At 45.7% G+C, this 17,706-nt stretch overlaps 1 protein-coding gene across 1 annotated transcript in view; it reads left to right on the plus strand.

The window, feature by feature from the left end:
- The window catches only part of LOC126542485 (uncharacterized), an 81,836-nt gene that overhangs the window by 39,777 nt on the left and 24,353 nt on the right, over positions 1–17,706 (plus strand). The window contains exon 4 of the mRNA XM_050189572.2: positions 16,945–17,043. Coding sequence (XP_050045529.2) covers positions 16,945–17,043 — 99 coding nt within the window. The remainder of the gene's footprint in view (positions 1–16,944; positions 17,044–17,706) is intronic.

Here is a 17,706-nt window from a genome sequence, read left to right on the forward strand (position 1 = left end):
GTGCCCCTCGAGTCCGCACACTCGCCGCTGTTCTCGTTGCACCGATCGATTCACCTTTTTTCTATAGCTGAATCGTCACCGACGGCAATAAATAAATGACGCGGCAATCAAGGGTGAAAAGTGAACGCGAGACGTTAAGCCAGTATCTATATGTTTAGGAAAAAAAATTGTTTTATTCGAGCAAACGGGAGAAATTGACCTTTGATCCACATACATCAACATGCTGACGCGATAACGCGTACGTGCCATCGCATCAAGAAAGTAGTTTTTCAGGCTTGTAAGAGACAGCTGACAGGAAATGATGAACATTGTTGATTTGTTCGCACTATATCAAATAGTGTCTGAACCAACTAGAGGAAATCATGTTCTGGATCCTATTTTCATAAACCAACCTCAATTGGTGATTTGTACGGTTGTCATTCCTGGAATTAGGGACCACAGTGCTGTTTTATCTGAAATGGAAATTACACATGTAAAACCTGCGCACGCAGTGGTGAGACATTTGTATAACTATTCGAAAGCTCAGGTTGATAAAATAAATGAAGGTTTGGATGGGCATTATGATGTATTTGCTACAAAAGCTGAATATAAAAATACAGATGAATTATGGACTTGCCTCAAAAACAATATCCTAGAATTTCGGTATCGTTTGATACCGTGTAGGGTGCTAAATGAAAGACAAAGTAGAAGTAAGCCTTGGGTTTCGAAAGCGTTGCGCAGTTTTACAGAGAAAAGGCAAAGATTTTATCATAATTTTCTCCAAGTGCCGTCAAGGGATACCAGGAAGAAGCTGAAAAAAATTATATCACAAATGAAGAAGGCAATTCGCGTATCCAAGAATGCTTTTAGTGAAACTATCCAGTGGAGAATCAAAGATGATCCCAAGCAATTTCGGAAGCACCTGAAAAGAAATGGAAAAGAGGCAACACCTATTTCGTCACTCGTCTCTGGTAACGGCGTGATGCCAAGCGACAGGGACCACAGAAGTACCCCGCGAGAATTGATAGCCCTGATGGGCGATATGGATGACGTCGTTATCAGGAGACGTGGCATAGAACTGTTGCTTTTGAAATTGAACGCTGCTAATGGTGGAGGACTAGATGGTTTAACTAATAACCTCTTTAAAATTTGTGCCCGACCTATAGCTCCTTCTTTGAAAATACTCTTTTAAAAATTAGTGGCAGAAGCTTCTTTGCCCAATGATTGGAAAATTGGTGCAGTCCATAAATCTGGTCCGCGACGTGACATAGTTAATTACCATTCGCATTCTTTAACGTGTGTTGCATGTAATGTTTTAGAACACGTTTTATACACAAGTATTGTAGCACATGTGAATCGCTATTGCCTATTCAATCCCTCTCAACATGGCTTCAGAAAGACTTTTTCTTGCGTAACACAATTAATTGAATTCACACATGATATTGCCAGCGCTATGCACGACAGATTTTCAATAGATTAAATATTTTTAGATTTCAGGAAGGCATTCGACACTGTATCCCATTCTTTGTTAATTGGGAAACTTCATACTTACAACATTAACACACAAGTTATTGGATGGATTGCCGAATACTTCAGACTGCGCAAACAGTACGTAGTTTTTAATGGTACTGGGTCATCAAGAAGAGACGTCACTTCTGGCATCCCTCACGGCTCAGTTCTGGGTCCACCTTTGTTTCTTTTATTTATCAATAATATCACTGAAGGAGTCCTGTCACATTTGATATTGTAAGCTCTTGATTGTGTTTTGTACAAGCCTATTCGTTCTGAAGACGATTGCTGCATTTTAGAGTGTAATCTCATCCGTATTGCTCAGTGGTGTTCTTATTGTAACATGAGCTTTAATCAAGCTAAGACACTTTTCATGTCATTTAGCAAGAAAAAGATCATGTTTGTTTTAGTAAACCTTAGGTAATATTGCATTGTCACGGGTGACTGTATATAAACACCTAGGAGTTTATTTTACCACTGATTTAAATGGCATCGTCCCGTTGATCATGTAATAGCGAGTGCAGGAAAGCCATTAGGGTTTCTACGGCGCAACGCTAAATTTTCAGTATGGCTACTAAAGAGCTACTGTTCAAGACGTTTGTCAGGTCTGTGTTAGAATATGCATGCGAGGTGTGGGACTCAGTGATATGCTTGGTGACAAGGAACGCCTTGAAAGAGTACAAAATTTAGCTGCAAGATTTGTTACTGGAAATTAGTTTTACGTTTAGCGCTACACAAGCAAAGAATAATCTACAATGGCAGTCTCTTGAAAACCGCAGGAAAAACTTCGTTTAAAACTTTTTCATAGTATTTTTCACACAACAATTGGTATTGAGAGGCAACGTTACGTGCTTGAACGTTATTATGCATCAGCTCGAGGTGACCACGCCCATAAAGTACGAGAAATGTTTTGCCACACGGAACTATTCAGGATGTCCTTTTTTTTCCTAAAACAATACGAGAGTGGAATAGACTACCATCGTAAGTGGTTGATGTAATATCGAATGATGCATTTTATGCCTTGTTGGATTGATACGACTTTACCTGTGTTTTCTTTTTTTTTTCTGCATAAGAGCAGTGTCTATAATTCTTTGACTATTCTGCTTACCATTCGTACTGTATTGTTCATTTCTAAGTCGTATTGCACGAATGCGCTTGATGTTCTGTATTTCCCCCCACTGTAATGTCTGTAAAGGTGCTGCGGCTATTGCATAAATAAAAAAATAATGTGTGCGTGCCATCTCATCAAGAAAGTAGTTTTTCAGGCTTGTAAGATACAGCTGACTGAAATGACTTTAAAGTGTAGTGTGTCACTAAGAACTTGGTGGGTCTAATGAGGCTATGAGACGAAAGAAATATCTAAAGTTTCGTGTGTAGCGTGTTCTAAAGCTTGCCTAGAAAACAAATGTCATGAATAAAAAAAAGAAATGGACGCGTCATGCTGCTTTGCTGCCAAGGCATTGAGCTTAATGTACTTCTAAGTGTTAGTTGCTTCAGTTTGCTGCTGTTTTATTATGAGAAATTGATCAATGTAATGTTTTTAGACTCGTAGCAGTATTTACTTTCCTATTTGATTTATTCGAGCAACTTGTAGCTCTTTTATTTGCCATTGCAACCAAAGAAACATATTATAGTTAAAACTTAAATATTGAATCTCCAGCAGCTGCTCGAAAGGAAACATTTCTCTTTCAAGTATTCTTTAGAGCCTGAAGAAGCAGCCAATTAGGATATTCTTGAGAAGGCGTTTTCTGTTTCGGCTCTTTTCATCTTTCGAAGCGGAAAAGCCTAATGTCCTAGTGTCAGCCCTATGTAAGCAAACTATGTTTGAAACGTGCAAGGGCTAAAACAATTTCCAACTGTCCACCGCGCACATCTGGAAAAGAGAGGCTTGCGCATTCAAGATGCAGTCGCCCCAGCTCCATCTGTGCAGAATCAGAACATTGGGTGAAATCACCAAACGCGTTTCATAGAACGTTTTACGACAACTACCTATTAAACAAAGCAGAATGGAGCTACCAGAGAGTACTACATGGAGGCTGAAATGCGATGCGTACGGAACATCGAGAGACGACACTCAACAAAGAAGCAATTATGTTTGTTGGGCTATTTGGCTGCTGCTATTCGAGTGCCTCGATGTAAAGTAAAGTACGTGTAACTAAATAAATAGAGGTGACCTTTGAAGCACAGTCCTCTCATGCACAGTGGACGTTTAACAAAGCTCGCGAGCACCGCAATACATTGGACACTGATGCGTTATTTCCTAGGAATGTAAACAAGACCGGCTATCTGCCTCTGTCTTTTGTTTAGACCTATGCAATCATAAGTTCACTTGCTGTCCAACGGGATAGCATAGGCGACCGGCATATAGAGAATGCACTTAAGGCTACGTCGCTGGTTCATTCACTCAGTCTATTCAGTTGTTGGTTACTTGCTTTCAGTGACCCTAATAAATTTGAAGGCAGAGAAAAGTTTAAAGGTCGAAAAGTATACTCGCCCTTGGTTCCAAGTACTGCCAGTGAATAGTGCGTGTAGTGTGTCTTTTTTTCCCCATTCCATCATACTTATCTGTCACGGGCTGAGGTTACGGGGAACTTGGAACTTCAGGTCATTACTGCGTTTATTTTAGTTTTGTTCTTTCAGCCTCAAGCTATCTGCTCTCGTTTGAAGACAAACACAAACGAGGGCTCGTCGACAGAGGTTACCGGCCCCGTCTTGTGCTTGAACTGAGAAGAGTTTCCTCATGGTCGAGAACAGCGCAAGGAGAGCGGGACAAGAAAAACCAGACGGGACGTCTGTCTGGTCTTTCTTGCCCCATTTTTCTCCCGCTGTTTTTTCATCATGAAGCAGTACCAACAAGCTCAGGTCCAAACCCTTTAAAGAGAGTTGTTTGCACCAGCTACTGTCTGCCATTTTCCTGCTATACGTCCAATCTTCTTGGGAGACAGTTGAATAAATACCGTCGTGGGCATCTCTTAAGTGTCCACTCTTTCATTTCAAGCCTCTCGTTGTCTTTCCTATAGAAACTCAGTGTTGCAATCATTTCAGGGTGTTTTGTAATCCTCTTACTTTCAACACAGAACATAGGTTGGCAATAAATCCGAAATGACTCAAAACATGGAACGAATCTAGCAGAAAATTGATTCGCCTTTCACTGCAAGCTCCACTACATAACAATCGCGAACATTCTTAAATGGCAATAACGAAGTGAATACAATTTTGTTGCGTGCAAAGAGTGTAAAAAATGGAATAATATCGCGAGTATTGCTGCAGCGAAGAACTTTGACAGTACATTAAAAACGTGGCCGAGCATAATTGGTTAAACTGCGGCGTTAAAAGTGTCAACCGCATCAGGGAAAATTGTCTCTGCTTTTATAACAATGTATCAAGGTCCGACATGGTTGCTAATGGATTCAGTGAGCTACTTACTGCGTATTTTAGAACTTCTTGGACATAACGGGGTGAATGTAATGCCGTGCCGCTTCTATGCCAGTGCCTCGAGCAAATGGCCGTCACCTGCAGAAGAAGCCTGCCCAAGTTCCCAATACCTTGAGAATATTGTTACGTGTAGAAAGACACAGACAAAAGAGGCTATTTACAGACTATTTACACTAGAATGGAGCCAGAGCGCCAGGCCGACATTCACTCGCGCCAAGGGCACCGACCCACTTCGTCGTCGTTCTCATGGCGGCTCGTCTCTCGGGTATTTACCGATCATATCGTAATACTACCCCCCGGCGGCAAAAGCGCCGTCACGGTGCAGTTAAATATCCAAGGCACGTGGAGAGTTGTAGGGCTTGAGTCGGGCGACGTGGACAATGTCACTGGTAGTCACAGCAGAGGACGTAGTGGGCGTGGCGAGAACGATTTCGTAGGTGACATCTGTCACTTGGCGAAGCACGCGATATGGGCCGGTATAACAGGAAAGCAGTTTCTCACAAAGGCCAACTTTACGCGATGGTGACCAAAGTAACACGAGGGTGCCGGGGACAAAAGTGACATCACGGTGACGGAGGTCGTAGCGCTGCTTTTGTTTGTCTTGAGAGACTTGTAGCCGAGCGCGCGCAAGTTGGCGAGCATGGTCAGCATGGGCGATAGCATCACGGGCATAAGCGCTAGTTGATGCTGTGTTGGACGGAAGCACAGTGTCCAGCGGTAGCGTCGGTTCACGGCCATACAAGAGGTAAAAAGGAGAAAAGCCAGCAGTGTCGAGACGGGAAGAGTTATACGCAAAGGTGATGTAAGGTAGAGCCTGGTCCCAGTCACGGTGGTCGTCTGAAACGTATTTGGATAGCATGTCTGTAAGGGTGCGGTTCAAACGCTCAGTGAGGCCGTTCGTTTGAGGGTGGTAGGAGGTGGTAAACTTATGCTGTATTGCGCAGGCACGCATGATGTCGTCAATTACTTTGGCTAAGAACGTACGGCCACGGTCTGTTAGCAATTGACGCGGAGCACCATGAATCAAAATGATATCATGCAGGAGGAAGTCTGCAACATCAGTTGCGCAACTGGTCGGAAGAGCGCGTGTTACGGCATAGCGGGTCGCGTAGTCCGCCGCGACTGCAACCCACTTGTTTCCTGATGTAGATTCCGGAAATGGGCCGAGAAGGTCTAAGCCGACACGATGGAAGGGCTCGGCAGGGATGTCGAGCGGCTGTAGGTAACCAGCGGGGAGCTGGGAAGGCTTCTTGCGTCGTTGGCAAAGTTCACAGGCGGCGACGTAACGTCGCACGGAACGGGCAAGGCCCGGCCAGAAAAAACGGCGACGTACACGGTCATAGGTTCGAGATACGCCGAGGTGTCCTGACGTTGGTGCGTCGTGAAGCTCTTCTAAAACGGTTGAGCGAAGGTGTTTAGGCACGACAAGTAGGAACTCAGAGCCGTCCGGATGAAGGTTACGACGGTACAGAGTACCATCGCGGAGGACGAAGAGGCGTAGTGTGGCGTCGGCCGGAGTGTGTTCAAAACGGTCGATGAGTGCTCTGATGTAGGCGTCACGACGTTGCTCGTCGGCGAAATGAAGCAGCTGCGACACAGAGAATATGCAAGCTGCACTGGTAATATTGGAGGAGTCAGGGTCGTCAACAGGGTAACGCGACAAGCTGTCAGCGTCTTGGTGCAGGCGGCCAGACTTGTACACGACGGAATATGAAAATTCTTGTAGCCTCAAAGCCCATCGACCAAGCCGGCCTGTAGGATCTCTTAGCGATGAGAGCCAGCAGAGAGCATGATGGTCAGTGACTACGGAAAAAGGGCGACCGTAAAGGTAAGGACGGAACTTCGCCACCGCCCAGACTACAGCAAGGCATTCTCGTTCCGTAATGGAGTAGTTGCGCTCCGGTGGTGTGAGGAGGCGGCTCGCATAAGCAATAACGCGATCCTGGCCACGCTGACGCTGGGCTAAGACGGCACCTACGCCATGACCGCTGGCATCTGTACGCAATTCTGTAGGGGCATCAGGGTCGAAGTGGGCGAGGATGGGTGGTGAGGAGAGAAGAGTAACGAGACGAGAGAAGGCGGCGGCTTCTGCAGTACCCCACGAGAACTGTACGCCTTTCTTCAAAAGATTAGTGAGGGGTCTAGCAATTGCCGCAAAATCTTGAATAAAACGACGAAAGTACGAGCATAGCCCTACAAAACTTCGAACGTCGGCGGCTGTCTTCGGAACCGGATAGTTTCGGACAGCGCGAGTTTTGTCAGGATCAGGCTGTACTCCGGAAGCGTCAACGAGGTGGCCCAGAACAGTAATTTGGCGGCGGCCGAAACGACATTTGGACGAGTTAAGTTGCAGCTTCGCCTTTCGAAATACATCAAGTATAGCTGTGAGACGCTCAAGGTGAGTGTCGAACGTGGGTGAGAAGACGATGACGTCGTCGAGGTAGCAGAGACATGTGGACCATTTGAAACCTCGGAGCAAGGAGTCCATCATACGCTCAAAGGTGGCAGGGGCGTTGCATAATCCAAACGGCATTACTTTAAATTGGTATAGGCCATCAGGTGTGAGGAACGCGGTTTTTTCTCTGTCGATATCGTCAACAGCAATCTGCCAGTATCCAGAACGAAGATCAATAGAAGAGAAATAGCTGGAACCATGGAGGCAGTCAAGGGCGTCGTCTATACGTGGGAGCGGGTAGACGTCTTTCTTAGTAATTTTGTTCAGATGACGGTAGTCTACACAGAAGCGCCACGTGCCATCCTTCTTCTTAACCAACACTACAGGTGACGCCCAGGGACTCGAAGAAGGCTCAATGATGTTTTTGTCTAGCATTTTGTTGACTTCGCTTTGAATAACTTGGCGTTCCGACGCAGAAACTCGGTACGGTCGTCGGTGAATAGGAGTAGCATCGCCAGTAAGAATCCGATGCTTGACCGCGAGCGTCTGGCCTAAAGGGCGATCGTCGAAGTCGAAAATATCTCTGTAGGCCGATAATACTCGATAAAGGTCTTCAGCCTGCGCAGAAGACAGGTCCGTCGCAACCATTTTCTCTATCTTGGGATCGGCGGCCGAGGCTGGCACGAGAGGCCTGCTAAGCTCGCAAGAAGGATCGGTTGATAAATTTGCCACGTGATGGTCGCCGAGACAATCAACGTTGGCAAGGCAAATACCTTGTGGTAGAATTTGCTTCGCCAATCCAAAGTTAAAGATAGGCATGAAAGTGCGGTTTGCAGTAACAGTAAGTATACTGTGAGGCACGGTAACGTCATACTGTAGTGGAATGTCGCGCAGAGGAGTGACGAGGTACTCGCCATCAGGGACTGGTGGGGAAGACAAGAGTTCAATATAGGCTATTGATTTTGGCGGCAGGCAAATAAAGCCAGTGGGGCGTAGGCGGCACTGGGGTGCGTCAGAAGGTTCTGCGAGAATCGGTAACTCAAGGCGAAGGGTACTGGCAGAGCAGTCAATAAGAGCAGAATGCGCGGAGAGAAAATCGAGGCCGAGAATGAGGTCGTGGGGGCAATGAGCAATCACGGTGAAGAGGAAAGGAGTGTGGCGGCCGGCGATGCTAACACGTGCCGTACACATGCCGATGATAGGCACAGTACCACCATCCGCAACGCGGACGACGCGTGCCGACGCTGGAGTGAGGAGCTTGTTCAGTCGTCGTCGGAAGGCAGCACTCATAATAGAAAGATGTGCCCCTGTGTCGATGAGTGCCGTGACAGGATAGCCATCAACGTCAACGTCAAGAAGGTTTTGGTTCGTGTTTAACGTGAGCAGAGGATTTGAGGGCAGTGTGGACAACGCAGCTTCACCTCCAGAAGCTGCAGTGCCTAGTTTTCCGGCTGGGCCCGGGAGGTGATAGGCGGCGAAGAGAAGCGGCGGGGTTGGGGCGAACGGGACTGACGGCGTCGAGGTGAGGGCGAGCGGCTGTAGCGAAGGTTCGGAGCAGGAGCATCAGCGGCAGTGGATTCATGGCGGGTGGTATAGGAAACGGAAGGTCCAAAGGTGCGGGAGTAAGTGGCGGCGTATGTCCGAGGAGGCGGAGGCCAACGGTTGCGGCAGTGACGAGCGACGTGGCCGATGCGACAGCAGTGAAAGCAGATTGGTCTGTCATCAGGGGTACGCCAATCGGACGGGTTGCGGCGAGATGTGGCGGAAAAGGACTGTCGGGGACGAGGAGGGCCGGTGGAGAACTGGGGAACGCTGGGTTGAGATGTTGAACACACGGAGTTCAGACCCATGTTCTCAAATTCCTGTCGGACTACGGCCTGAATCATGGCAATCGTGGTTGCTGGCGGATCGGGAGGCGTCGTGGAGAAAGCTGGCGAACAGGCGGCCTCAAGCTCGCGGCGAACAATACGGGTGACGTCGTCACAGGTGGTGGCCTGACGCGATCGACCCTCACATGTCGACGTAGCAGCGGTGTTGGGTAGCCGCGTGATGTGGTGTGTGATACGACGGCTCTTGGCTTGTTCAAGGCGACGGCATTCTTTAATGATGTCGTCGATTGTCGAGACATTGCCGAAAACAAGCAAATTGAAAGCGTCGTCGGCGATGCCTTTTAGGACATGTGACACTTTATCTGATTCAGACATAGCATCGTCAGCTTTGCGGCATAGAGCCAAGACGTCGAAGATGTAGGAAACGCACGGCTCTGTAGATGTCTGAACGCGAGACGCAAGAGCCTTTCTCGCGGCAACCTTGCGGCCAATGGGGTCGCCGAACAGTTCCCGTAGCTGTTGTTTGAAAGAGTCCCAACTGCTGATGTCTTCGTCATGCGTCTGGTACCACACGCGTGGCGTGCCGCCAAGATAAAAGATGACATTGGCGAGCATAATGGTTGGGTCCCACCTGTTGTTAGCGCTGGCATGTTGATATAGCTTGAGCCATTCGTCAACGTCCTGTCCCTCCAGGCCAGAGAACACACCAGGGTCGCGATGTTGGGCAACCGTGACGACGGGAGCAGTCGGGCCAGCCGAAGCCGTTGCAGAGGCGGGCTCGTCACCGGGAGGCATGGTGACAAGCTCGACGTACCGACCACTCCGGAGTTCCGTGGCGAGGACGGGGATCGCTGACCTCCACCAGAATGTTACGTGTAGAAAGACACAGACAAAAGAGGCTATTTACAGACTATTTACACTAGAATGGAGCCAGAGCGCCAGGCCGACATTCACTCGCGCCAAGGGCACCGACCCACTTCGTCGTCGTTCTCATGGCGGCTCGTCTCTCGGGTATTTACCGATCATATCGTAATAATATCTTAGAAGATCAAAAACTATCTCTGCATAGCACTGTACATAAAAAAATATTTTTTTCGTCTTGACATTGCTGCTCACATGAGTATTTTGAATAACGCCATCCTGATTTGGCGGCACTGCAGGATCTTCACTCTACCTACATGATGGCCGGCTTCGGTATAGCCACAAGCCGAGGCTATCGGCTTATGACCCGCGCACTTAGGGCGTGACAGTTAGAATTTCCACCACGGTTATTCGTACTGCTAACTCAATTTCAAACAAAAGAGGAAATAAATGAGGCACAAGTTGCGAAACAACCATAGTGGTTGCGTTAGTCTCTTTAGGATCCAAATATTGGATTAAACGGCTTAACGCAAGCGTTTTCTCGGAAAGGATGACTTTCGGACAAATTAACTTGGCAGAGTCTATTACAGTTTCAAAATTTAATCTATAAACAAGGAAGTAGACTCATGACGATTCTTTTCAACTTTCTAATATAAACATGCGCCGTAAAGATTGTTATTAAAAAGTTAATTAGCGTAATTCGTTTAACCAGTGAATTGATTTGTTTGGTTTTTGTAGCAAGTGATGTCCGTCAGGGCAGATAATTCATCCCTGGTGACTAAATTGAGGCGAATTTCTTAGAGTTTCTAAATTGTTCCAATTGAATAAAGTCGTATTCTCGCCCGAGAGGCAAAGAATCGATTGCGATAGCAAATTATTAGACAGCTATACGAAGTTAGGATAGTAATCTTATTGTCCGTATAAGCTTTTAAAGATTCGCTAACGAATTAACAAGCATAGTGTGATTGCTGTGATGCGCCCACAAGCAAACATAAACACATCTCACTCGATGACCGCGCACGCTCGCTGTCAAAAGGCTGGAGTGAGGAAGCGCGGCAGCAGCAGCGAGTGAATCGACCTTCGTGCTTCCTCTCGCTGCAACGCGAATTAAGCGGCGGGAACGCAGCGCACACGAAGCTATCCGCACTTGGCGCACTTGGCAGATCGCTTTCAAGATAAGGCCCACGCGGCCCTGCCATACGCAGCCGCCGCCAAAGTAGACCGCCCACCTCTCCCTCCCCTCCCCCTAGTGCCTTGCGCGCCAAGGAAAACGGCGCGCTTCCTCCTCGTTTTCCTCCCTTGCGCGCGCGAGATTGGGCCACCATCGTCGTCTCCACCCTCTCACGCTTTCACCAGTACATGCAGCACACGGCGCGCGGCGACGATGTTATCGCCCTCGGACATTATACGGAGCATCACGGTGAGGGCGACGAGAGAAATGCGCCTGGTGTGTCCATAAAATTGCTGTAGCTGTAAAAAATAACTGTATGTCACATTATGACCCTCTGGTTCATTCCAAAGTCAGAAAGCCATTCAAAAGCCAAACAGAATTGAACTCATTTATTACAGACATTCTGGAGGAACTTTTCTGCCGTTATATTTTTTTCATGGCAAACGAAGCAAGTCTGAGTGATGAAGCTGAGTGATCCCGGTATGTATTATTTTTCCCAGTTGATAACAAAGACGGAATTTCCATTTCACCCCATTATGTTCTTTGGTATGCGAAAAATTCCCATTGTCAATATGGTAGTCTGTCACGCTGATGCATATTTTTGCCCAATATAGACACTATGAAGGCGTATTCAAGGCCATAAGACACGCTGTCACAGTTTTTCATGACATTATGATATATAGTTACTTTATGAGCCTCTTTGAAAAGCGATCCATTGTGAATACCCTCAGTATCGGCCACGCTTATGCGAACTTGTAGTAAATATTTGTGTTTTATTTGTCGCTTCGTTTTGTCTTCATGCCATGACTGTAGAGATAGAGACAGTGCTGGAGTGCAGGCTGCGTCTAGATATACGCATGCCGCTGATACAGCGTGCTCTCACTATGCATATTGAGCAGAAGGCTATGCCTGAGTAATGTGATGGTCTGTTCCTTCGCTATTTTTCTTCCTACTCTATTTTTTTATTTCTTTTGTCTTGTGCTTTCTTTCATTGCTGGATATCGTTTTTGATTGCTGGGAGTGATTCATTTCGGTTGCCTATTTTCGCACGATATCATCACTTAATAAGCAAACAAATAAAATTTGGACATCGATTTCATGAAGGCGTCCCAAGAATTCTAGCAACATATCACTCTCAATACCCGAAGCCTGAGTTGCTTACAATAGGTGAAACTCTGACAATTAAGCGAGAATTTTATTTGTAGCCTGCCAGCCTCGTGCCCATTAGCCATTTTGATCGTTTTTACCCCGCATTTCCAATCTAATTTGTATCTCTGTATTGCTGAAAATGTATTGCAAATGATTCTTATATATTAATAAACACATTTCCGTGGTACAGAAATACAGTATTCGTCTTCTATGCTGAGAATTCATGCGTTCCATCCAAGTTGTCGGCAATCCTTTATTGTCTTTTATTTTTCTGATGCGATGCTCCTGAGAGCAAAGATTGAAAAAAATATCGAAATTTAGGCTGTAAGTTGCTCATAGTGCATATAACTTATGCACAGCAGGTGATGATAGAAGGGCTGAAAATTGAGCTCGTTGGTAAATCTTGAAATTTATTTGGAGGCCCCTCCATATAAGGTGATGCTAGAGACGGCGCTGCTTTATGTGAGATTAGCCCGGCAAGTTGGAACGACAATCGCCCTTGCTGAGCGTTTCATTCCGTGTCACTGACGTGTGTAACCACGTGTTCATGACATCAGTGTCTTGAAGAAACGTAAGTAGATGTGTGAGACCCCCTTAATCATTATAACAAGTCTTCCTGGAAAAAGTTATGCGAACGCGTGACGGAACCCTCGTCTTCTGTTGCCAAGCAGCCATTTGCGCCCAACACAGGTCTCCCACGACTCATCCCTCAACTCAAGTTGGAGAAGCTACAAGTGTGCAGGCCGAGTTGCATAGTACCCTGAAAAGCAGTGTCGCTTCTGTGCAGTTAACCCCTTCACAATGTAAGACTTATGTGGGTGGTGGTGCTGTACATAGCGATGTAGAGCGTCAATGCCTAAATGTGGTGACTTGGGTAGCCCATGGAAACGAGGGGGAAGTGGTTGTCACAATGAATAATGTTTCGCAGCCGGCTACTTAGAGGCTGAGACCAGCCGTCGCACATGTTTGTGGGTGCAAGTCGGTCATTATGTATCCCACAAAGCAAAGTAGATGACTTCAAACATCTTAGTGCGGACGATTAGTTATACTCCCGCGACATGAATCCGATAGAATGGGCCGGTTGCAGATTAGTCGCACGCACGCACGCACGCACGCTCACGAAGGAGGTATTTTCAGCGGAACTATAAATATTTTTGCTCATTGTAAAACAGGTACTATATGGCTCTGATATTTATGGTGGTGCTATCAAGAGAGGGACTGCCTTATTTGCCAAATTGAAATGTTATTTCGCGGTCTTTTAAAATACTGTCGTCCCTGGCGTCGTCAAATGAGGCCGTTATTAAAAGGTGGCCCTAGCCTCGAAATAAAAATTACTATGTTTATGTGTGTTTGAACGACAAACTCGAAAAGTCGCCTGTACTGAATCTTATGGGACAAGACTTGGCTTTTTCTGTGGCCCCTAACATTATTGTAACTAATTTCGGTACTTTTTGGGATACTTTTCAAGCACAGTGGCGGCGCCCTGCATTGACACGCAGTTAGCGACGATCGTCAAAAACTAAGGCTGATCGCAATGAAAATTACAATATTCTACAGAAAACTTAAATGAAAATCAGCTGTCGCAGCGGCCGTTCTCAATTGCGATTGATGACGTTGCCCGTGGCAAACGCCAGCAGCGTGAATGTAAAATATTTTGTTTTAATCTTATATTGTATTTAACAACATCATATATAGAAACAATTACGTGAAACTTTTTCACCGCCTCAGTTTTTTTCAATCAAGTATATCACTACAACAACGTTTTTTCACAGCTTTGATGACACCAGGAAGAAGTGATGGTCAGCCTGACGCTGTTCAGGCGCATCGCAGTAAATTTCACTTAAAGTGAACAGCACGTTGAGTAACAATGCGCGCTTTAGGCATATACTTCAACCTTGAAGAGCAAACTTCATGTTTCCCATAAGGATTCGTCTAATGGCTGATATTGATTATTCATGTCCTATTATGCCTAGCTTCCGTGACATTTTTTGAGGTTGCAAAAGTTATGTGCTTAATTTTCGTACCTTTAAATTTGTATAAGCAGAATGTTGCTGTTCTTCGTCGGACGAGAAATTGTGCATTGTTTTCGAAGCTTATTTCGAACGTTACGAGGAGTAAGAATTCTAAAAGAAAAACTCGCAGTTAGGAAAAATTCCAGTGCTGAAAGGCTTAGTTTCCAAGATTCCCCTGCTCCCCTTTTGCTGCATTGCCGTATTTAGCAATTATACGTAAACACCTTTAGCTAAGCAAGTGCTTACTTCAGTGAGACGGTCAACATTGAGAGTTGAGAGTTCTTTATGAAGGCAGAGCATAACATGGCCGCAGGTACGAGATAAACCGGTGCCCTATCAATGCATGATGCTGCTTTTTCATCGGGTGAACGAGAACACTTAAACGTGCTCGAAACGTGATCTCTCGAAGGCGCATGGCGGTCTCGAAGGAGCCACAAAACACCTTTAAGATAACAAAACACTTGTGTTATTTATTTGTTTACCATGGCTTTGCGCCGGAATGTTGAAAACCGCATCGATATAAAATGAGGACGCTAACAATGTTTACCATGGTTTTTTTTTCTTGTTTCCTCTTTTTTTTACGCGGCATGCTTTCCAGTCGATTCCAGCCTTTGCGCTAGTTGTCACGTCTCAAAGATTGCACGCCTTCGCCGTCCTTTATGGTGTTGCGTTGCGTTCTAGGCATCGTGACCTTCGAATGACTACGTTCGAGGCAGCGAGAGTCCTCTCCAGAAAACCGTTGGAGTTATGAAGTGTTGCTGCTCCGCCCACGGACAACGCCACATGATTAATCGAGTACCACGGGCGGCGCACCTCTTGCATGTAATCTGCCATATCCAACCTGCTGAATTTTCGAACATCGATTGCGATAGGAAATTATTATAGAGCTATACGAAGTGAGAATAGTAGTTTTATCGGCCGTATAAACTTGTAAGCGTTCGCTTACTCACTAAATTGACAAGCTTCGTGTCACGCGCGCACGCCACCCCCCCTCTCCCCCCCTCTCCCCCATAAGTGCCTTGCATACGATGGAAGGCGGCGCGCTTCCTCCTTCACGCTCGCGAGATCGATCCATCATCCTCTGTTCACCCTCTCATACATTCACTTGCACACACAGCATACGGCCCGATGTTTTCGCACTTGCACTTGATACGAAACATCACGGCTACGCCGATGATGGCGGCGACGGCGGCGGAACTTGGCCTGATGTGTCCACGTAATTGCTATTGCAATGAAATTTACATGTCGTAAAAGTGGCCCTTCGAAATGCAACTCGCAACGTTGCAGAGAAATTCAAAAGCCTAGAAATTACAGCTAGGGCGCAATAATTACAACAAGATACAATGTGTCGTGTTATCATTAGGAATAGTGGGTGGCTGAGAGTTTTTGCCACTTCGTGTGCCTACTAACGTGTCCATAAGATTACGAAAGGGCGTTTGATTCAGCAGAGGTACCAGCAGTCACAGAGGCATTAGGTAATCAAGAAGTACAGGACGCTTACGTAAATATCTTGGAAAGTCTCGACAGAGACTCCACAGCTACATTAATTCTACACAAGAAAAATAGGAAGATACCTATAAAGAAAGGGGCCAGACAAGGAGACACAATCTCTCCAAGGCTATTCACTGCGTGCTTGGAAGAAGTATTCCTGCTATTAAACTGGGAAGGCTTTTGTAAGGATAAATGACGGATATCTAAGCAGCCTTCGATTTGCAGATGACATTTTTCTGTTCAGCAACACTGGGGACGAGTTACAACAAGTGATTGAGGACCCTAACAGAGAGAATGTAAGAGTGGGGTTGAAGATTAATATGCAGAAGACAAAGATGATGCCAGGCAAGGGCACAAGAGTTCAGGATGAAAAGTCAGCCTCTAGAATCTGTGAAGGAATACACTTACCTTGGTCAATTACTCACAGGGGACCTTGATCATGAGAATGAAACTTACAGAAGAATAAAAATGGGTTGAAGCGCATTCGGCAGACATTATCAGATCCTGACTAGAAGCTTGCCATTATCATTAAAAAGAAAAGTTTAAAGTCAATCTATTCTATCGGTGCTGACATATGGGGCAGAGACTTCGAGATTTACTAAGAAGCTTAAAAACAAGTTAAAGACCACGCAAAGAGTGATGGAACGAAGAATGTTAGGCGTAACGGTATGACACAGGAAGAAAACGGTGTGGATCAGAGAGCAAACAAGGATAGCCGATATTGTAATTCACATTAAGAGAAACAAATGGAGCTTGGCAGGTCATGTAATGCGTAGGTTAAACAACCGGTGGACCATTATGATTGCAGAATGGGTGCAAAGAGAAGGCAAGCGCAGTCGAGGACGACAGAAGGAGAATTAATAAATTTGCAGACTCTAGTTGGAATCGGTTGACGCAGGACAGGGGTAATTGGAGATCGCAGGGAGAGGCCTTCGTCCTGCTGTGGACATAAAGTAGGATTATGATGAGGACGATGATGATCCTGATGATGATGATGGTTTCGAGATTCACGTGTCATGGAGGTATATATCGGGTTACGTACGAAAGATATCGCTGACTTTGACAATCATCTTCGAGGCTTCCTGTCACATTCTTCTTTTTCTGTTTTTTTAGGTGCTGAGGAAAAAGTACTACAACATGGTTGAAGACATGAAAGGAAAAATACGGGTCTGCTGTCGCGTGAAACCTCTCACAACAGATCAACAGAACAAGGTACGCCTTTGCCTGGTCTGGAGAGGTGTAACATATAACTATTTGCCTGTTCACCTGTAGCTTTTGCTATCCGCTGTAAGTCATTTGTCTATTGGTGTTATTGTAGTTATTTTTTCTTCTTCATGCCAGCACAAGAATTATCATTTCTTCCGGCGTTCCTTGGCTTTATGGCGTCAATTTGTCTACAAATACGAGAAGACCTTGATAAAAATATATCCATATCAAAGGCGCATGTTGTATCTATGTGAAGCAAGACATTAATCAAGCAATGTACATTAAATCCTATAAAACCAACTTCAATGCACGTATTTTTATATTTGTGTGACGACCAATCCTGCCAGTGCCAGAAACCGCCAATCGTCGCGACAAAGTTGCAGAAATATTTTTAGTTCTACCATATTGCGGTTTACAACAAGAAATGTACAGTTGTTGCCTGGCTAAGATAGCTACTAATAGAGCTACAAGTATTGTGAACGGTTAGCGCCTACAACGGAACAAGAACGACGAGAAAAACAAAACCGGCTTTATATTTGACAGTTCAATAGAAGACAAAAGAGAGGAATACGCAACCGAGCTCTCGGGCATCATAAAATTGAAATCTGGTTTATTGATTGTTACTCAGGAAGAAGGCCAAATTGGGACATTTGACTATCCTGACTGAGT

The sequence above is a fragment of the Dermacentor andersoni genome, chromosome 2 (assembly GCF_023375885.2).
Source record: "Dermacentor andersoni chromosome 2, qqDerAnde1_hic_scaffold, whole genome shotgun sequence".
NCBI classification, from domain to species: Eukaryota; Metazoa; Arthropoda; class Arachnida; order Ixodida; family Ixodidae; genus Dermacentor; species Dermacentor andersoni.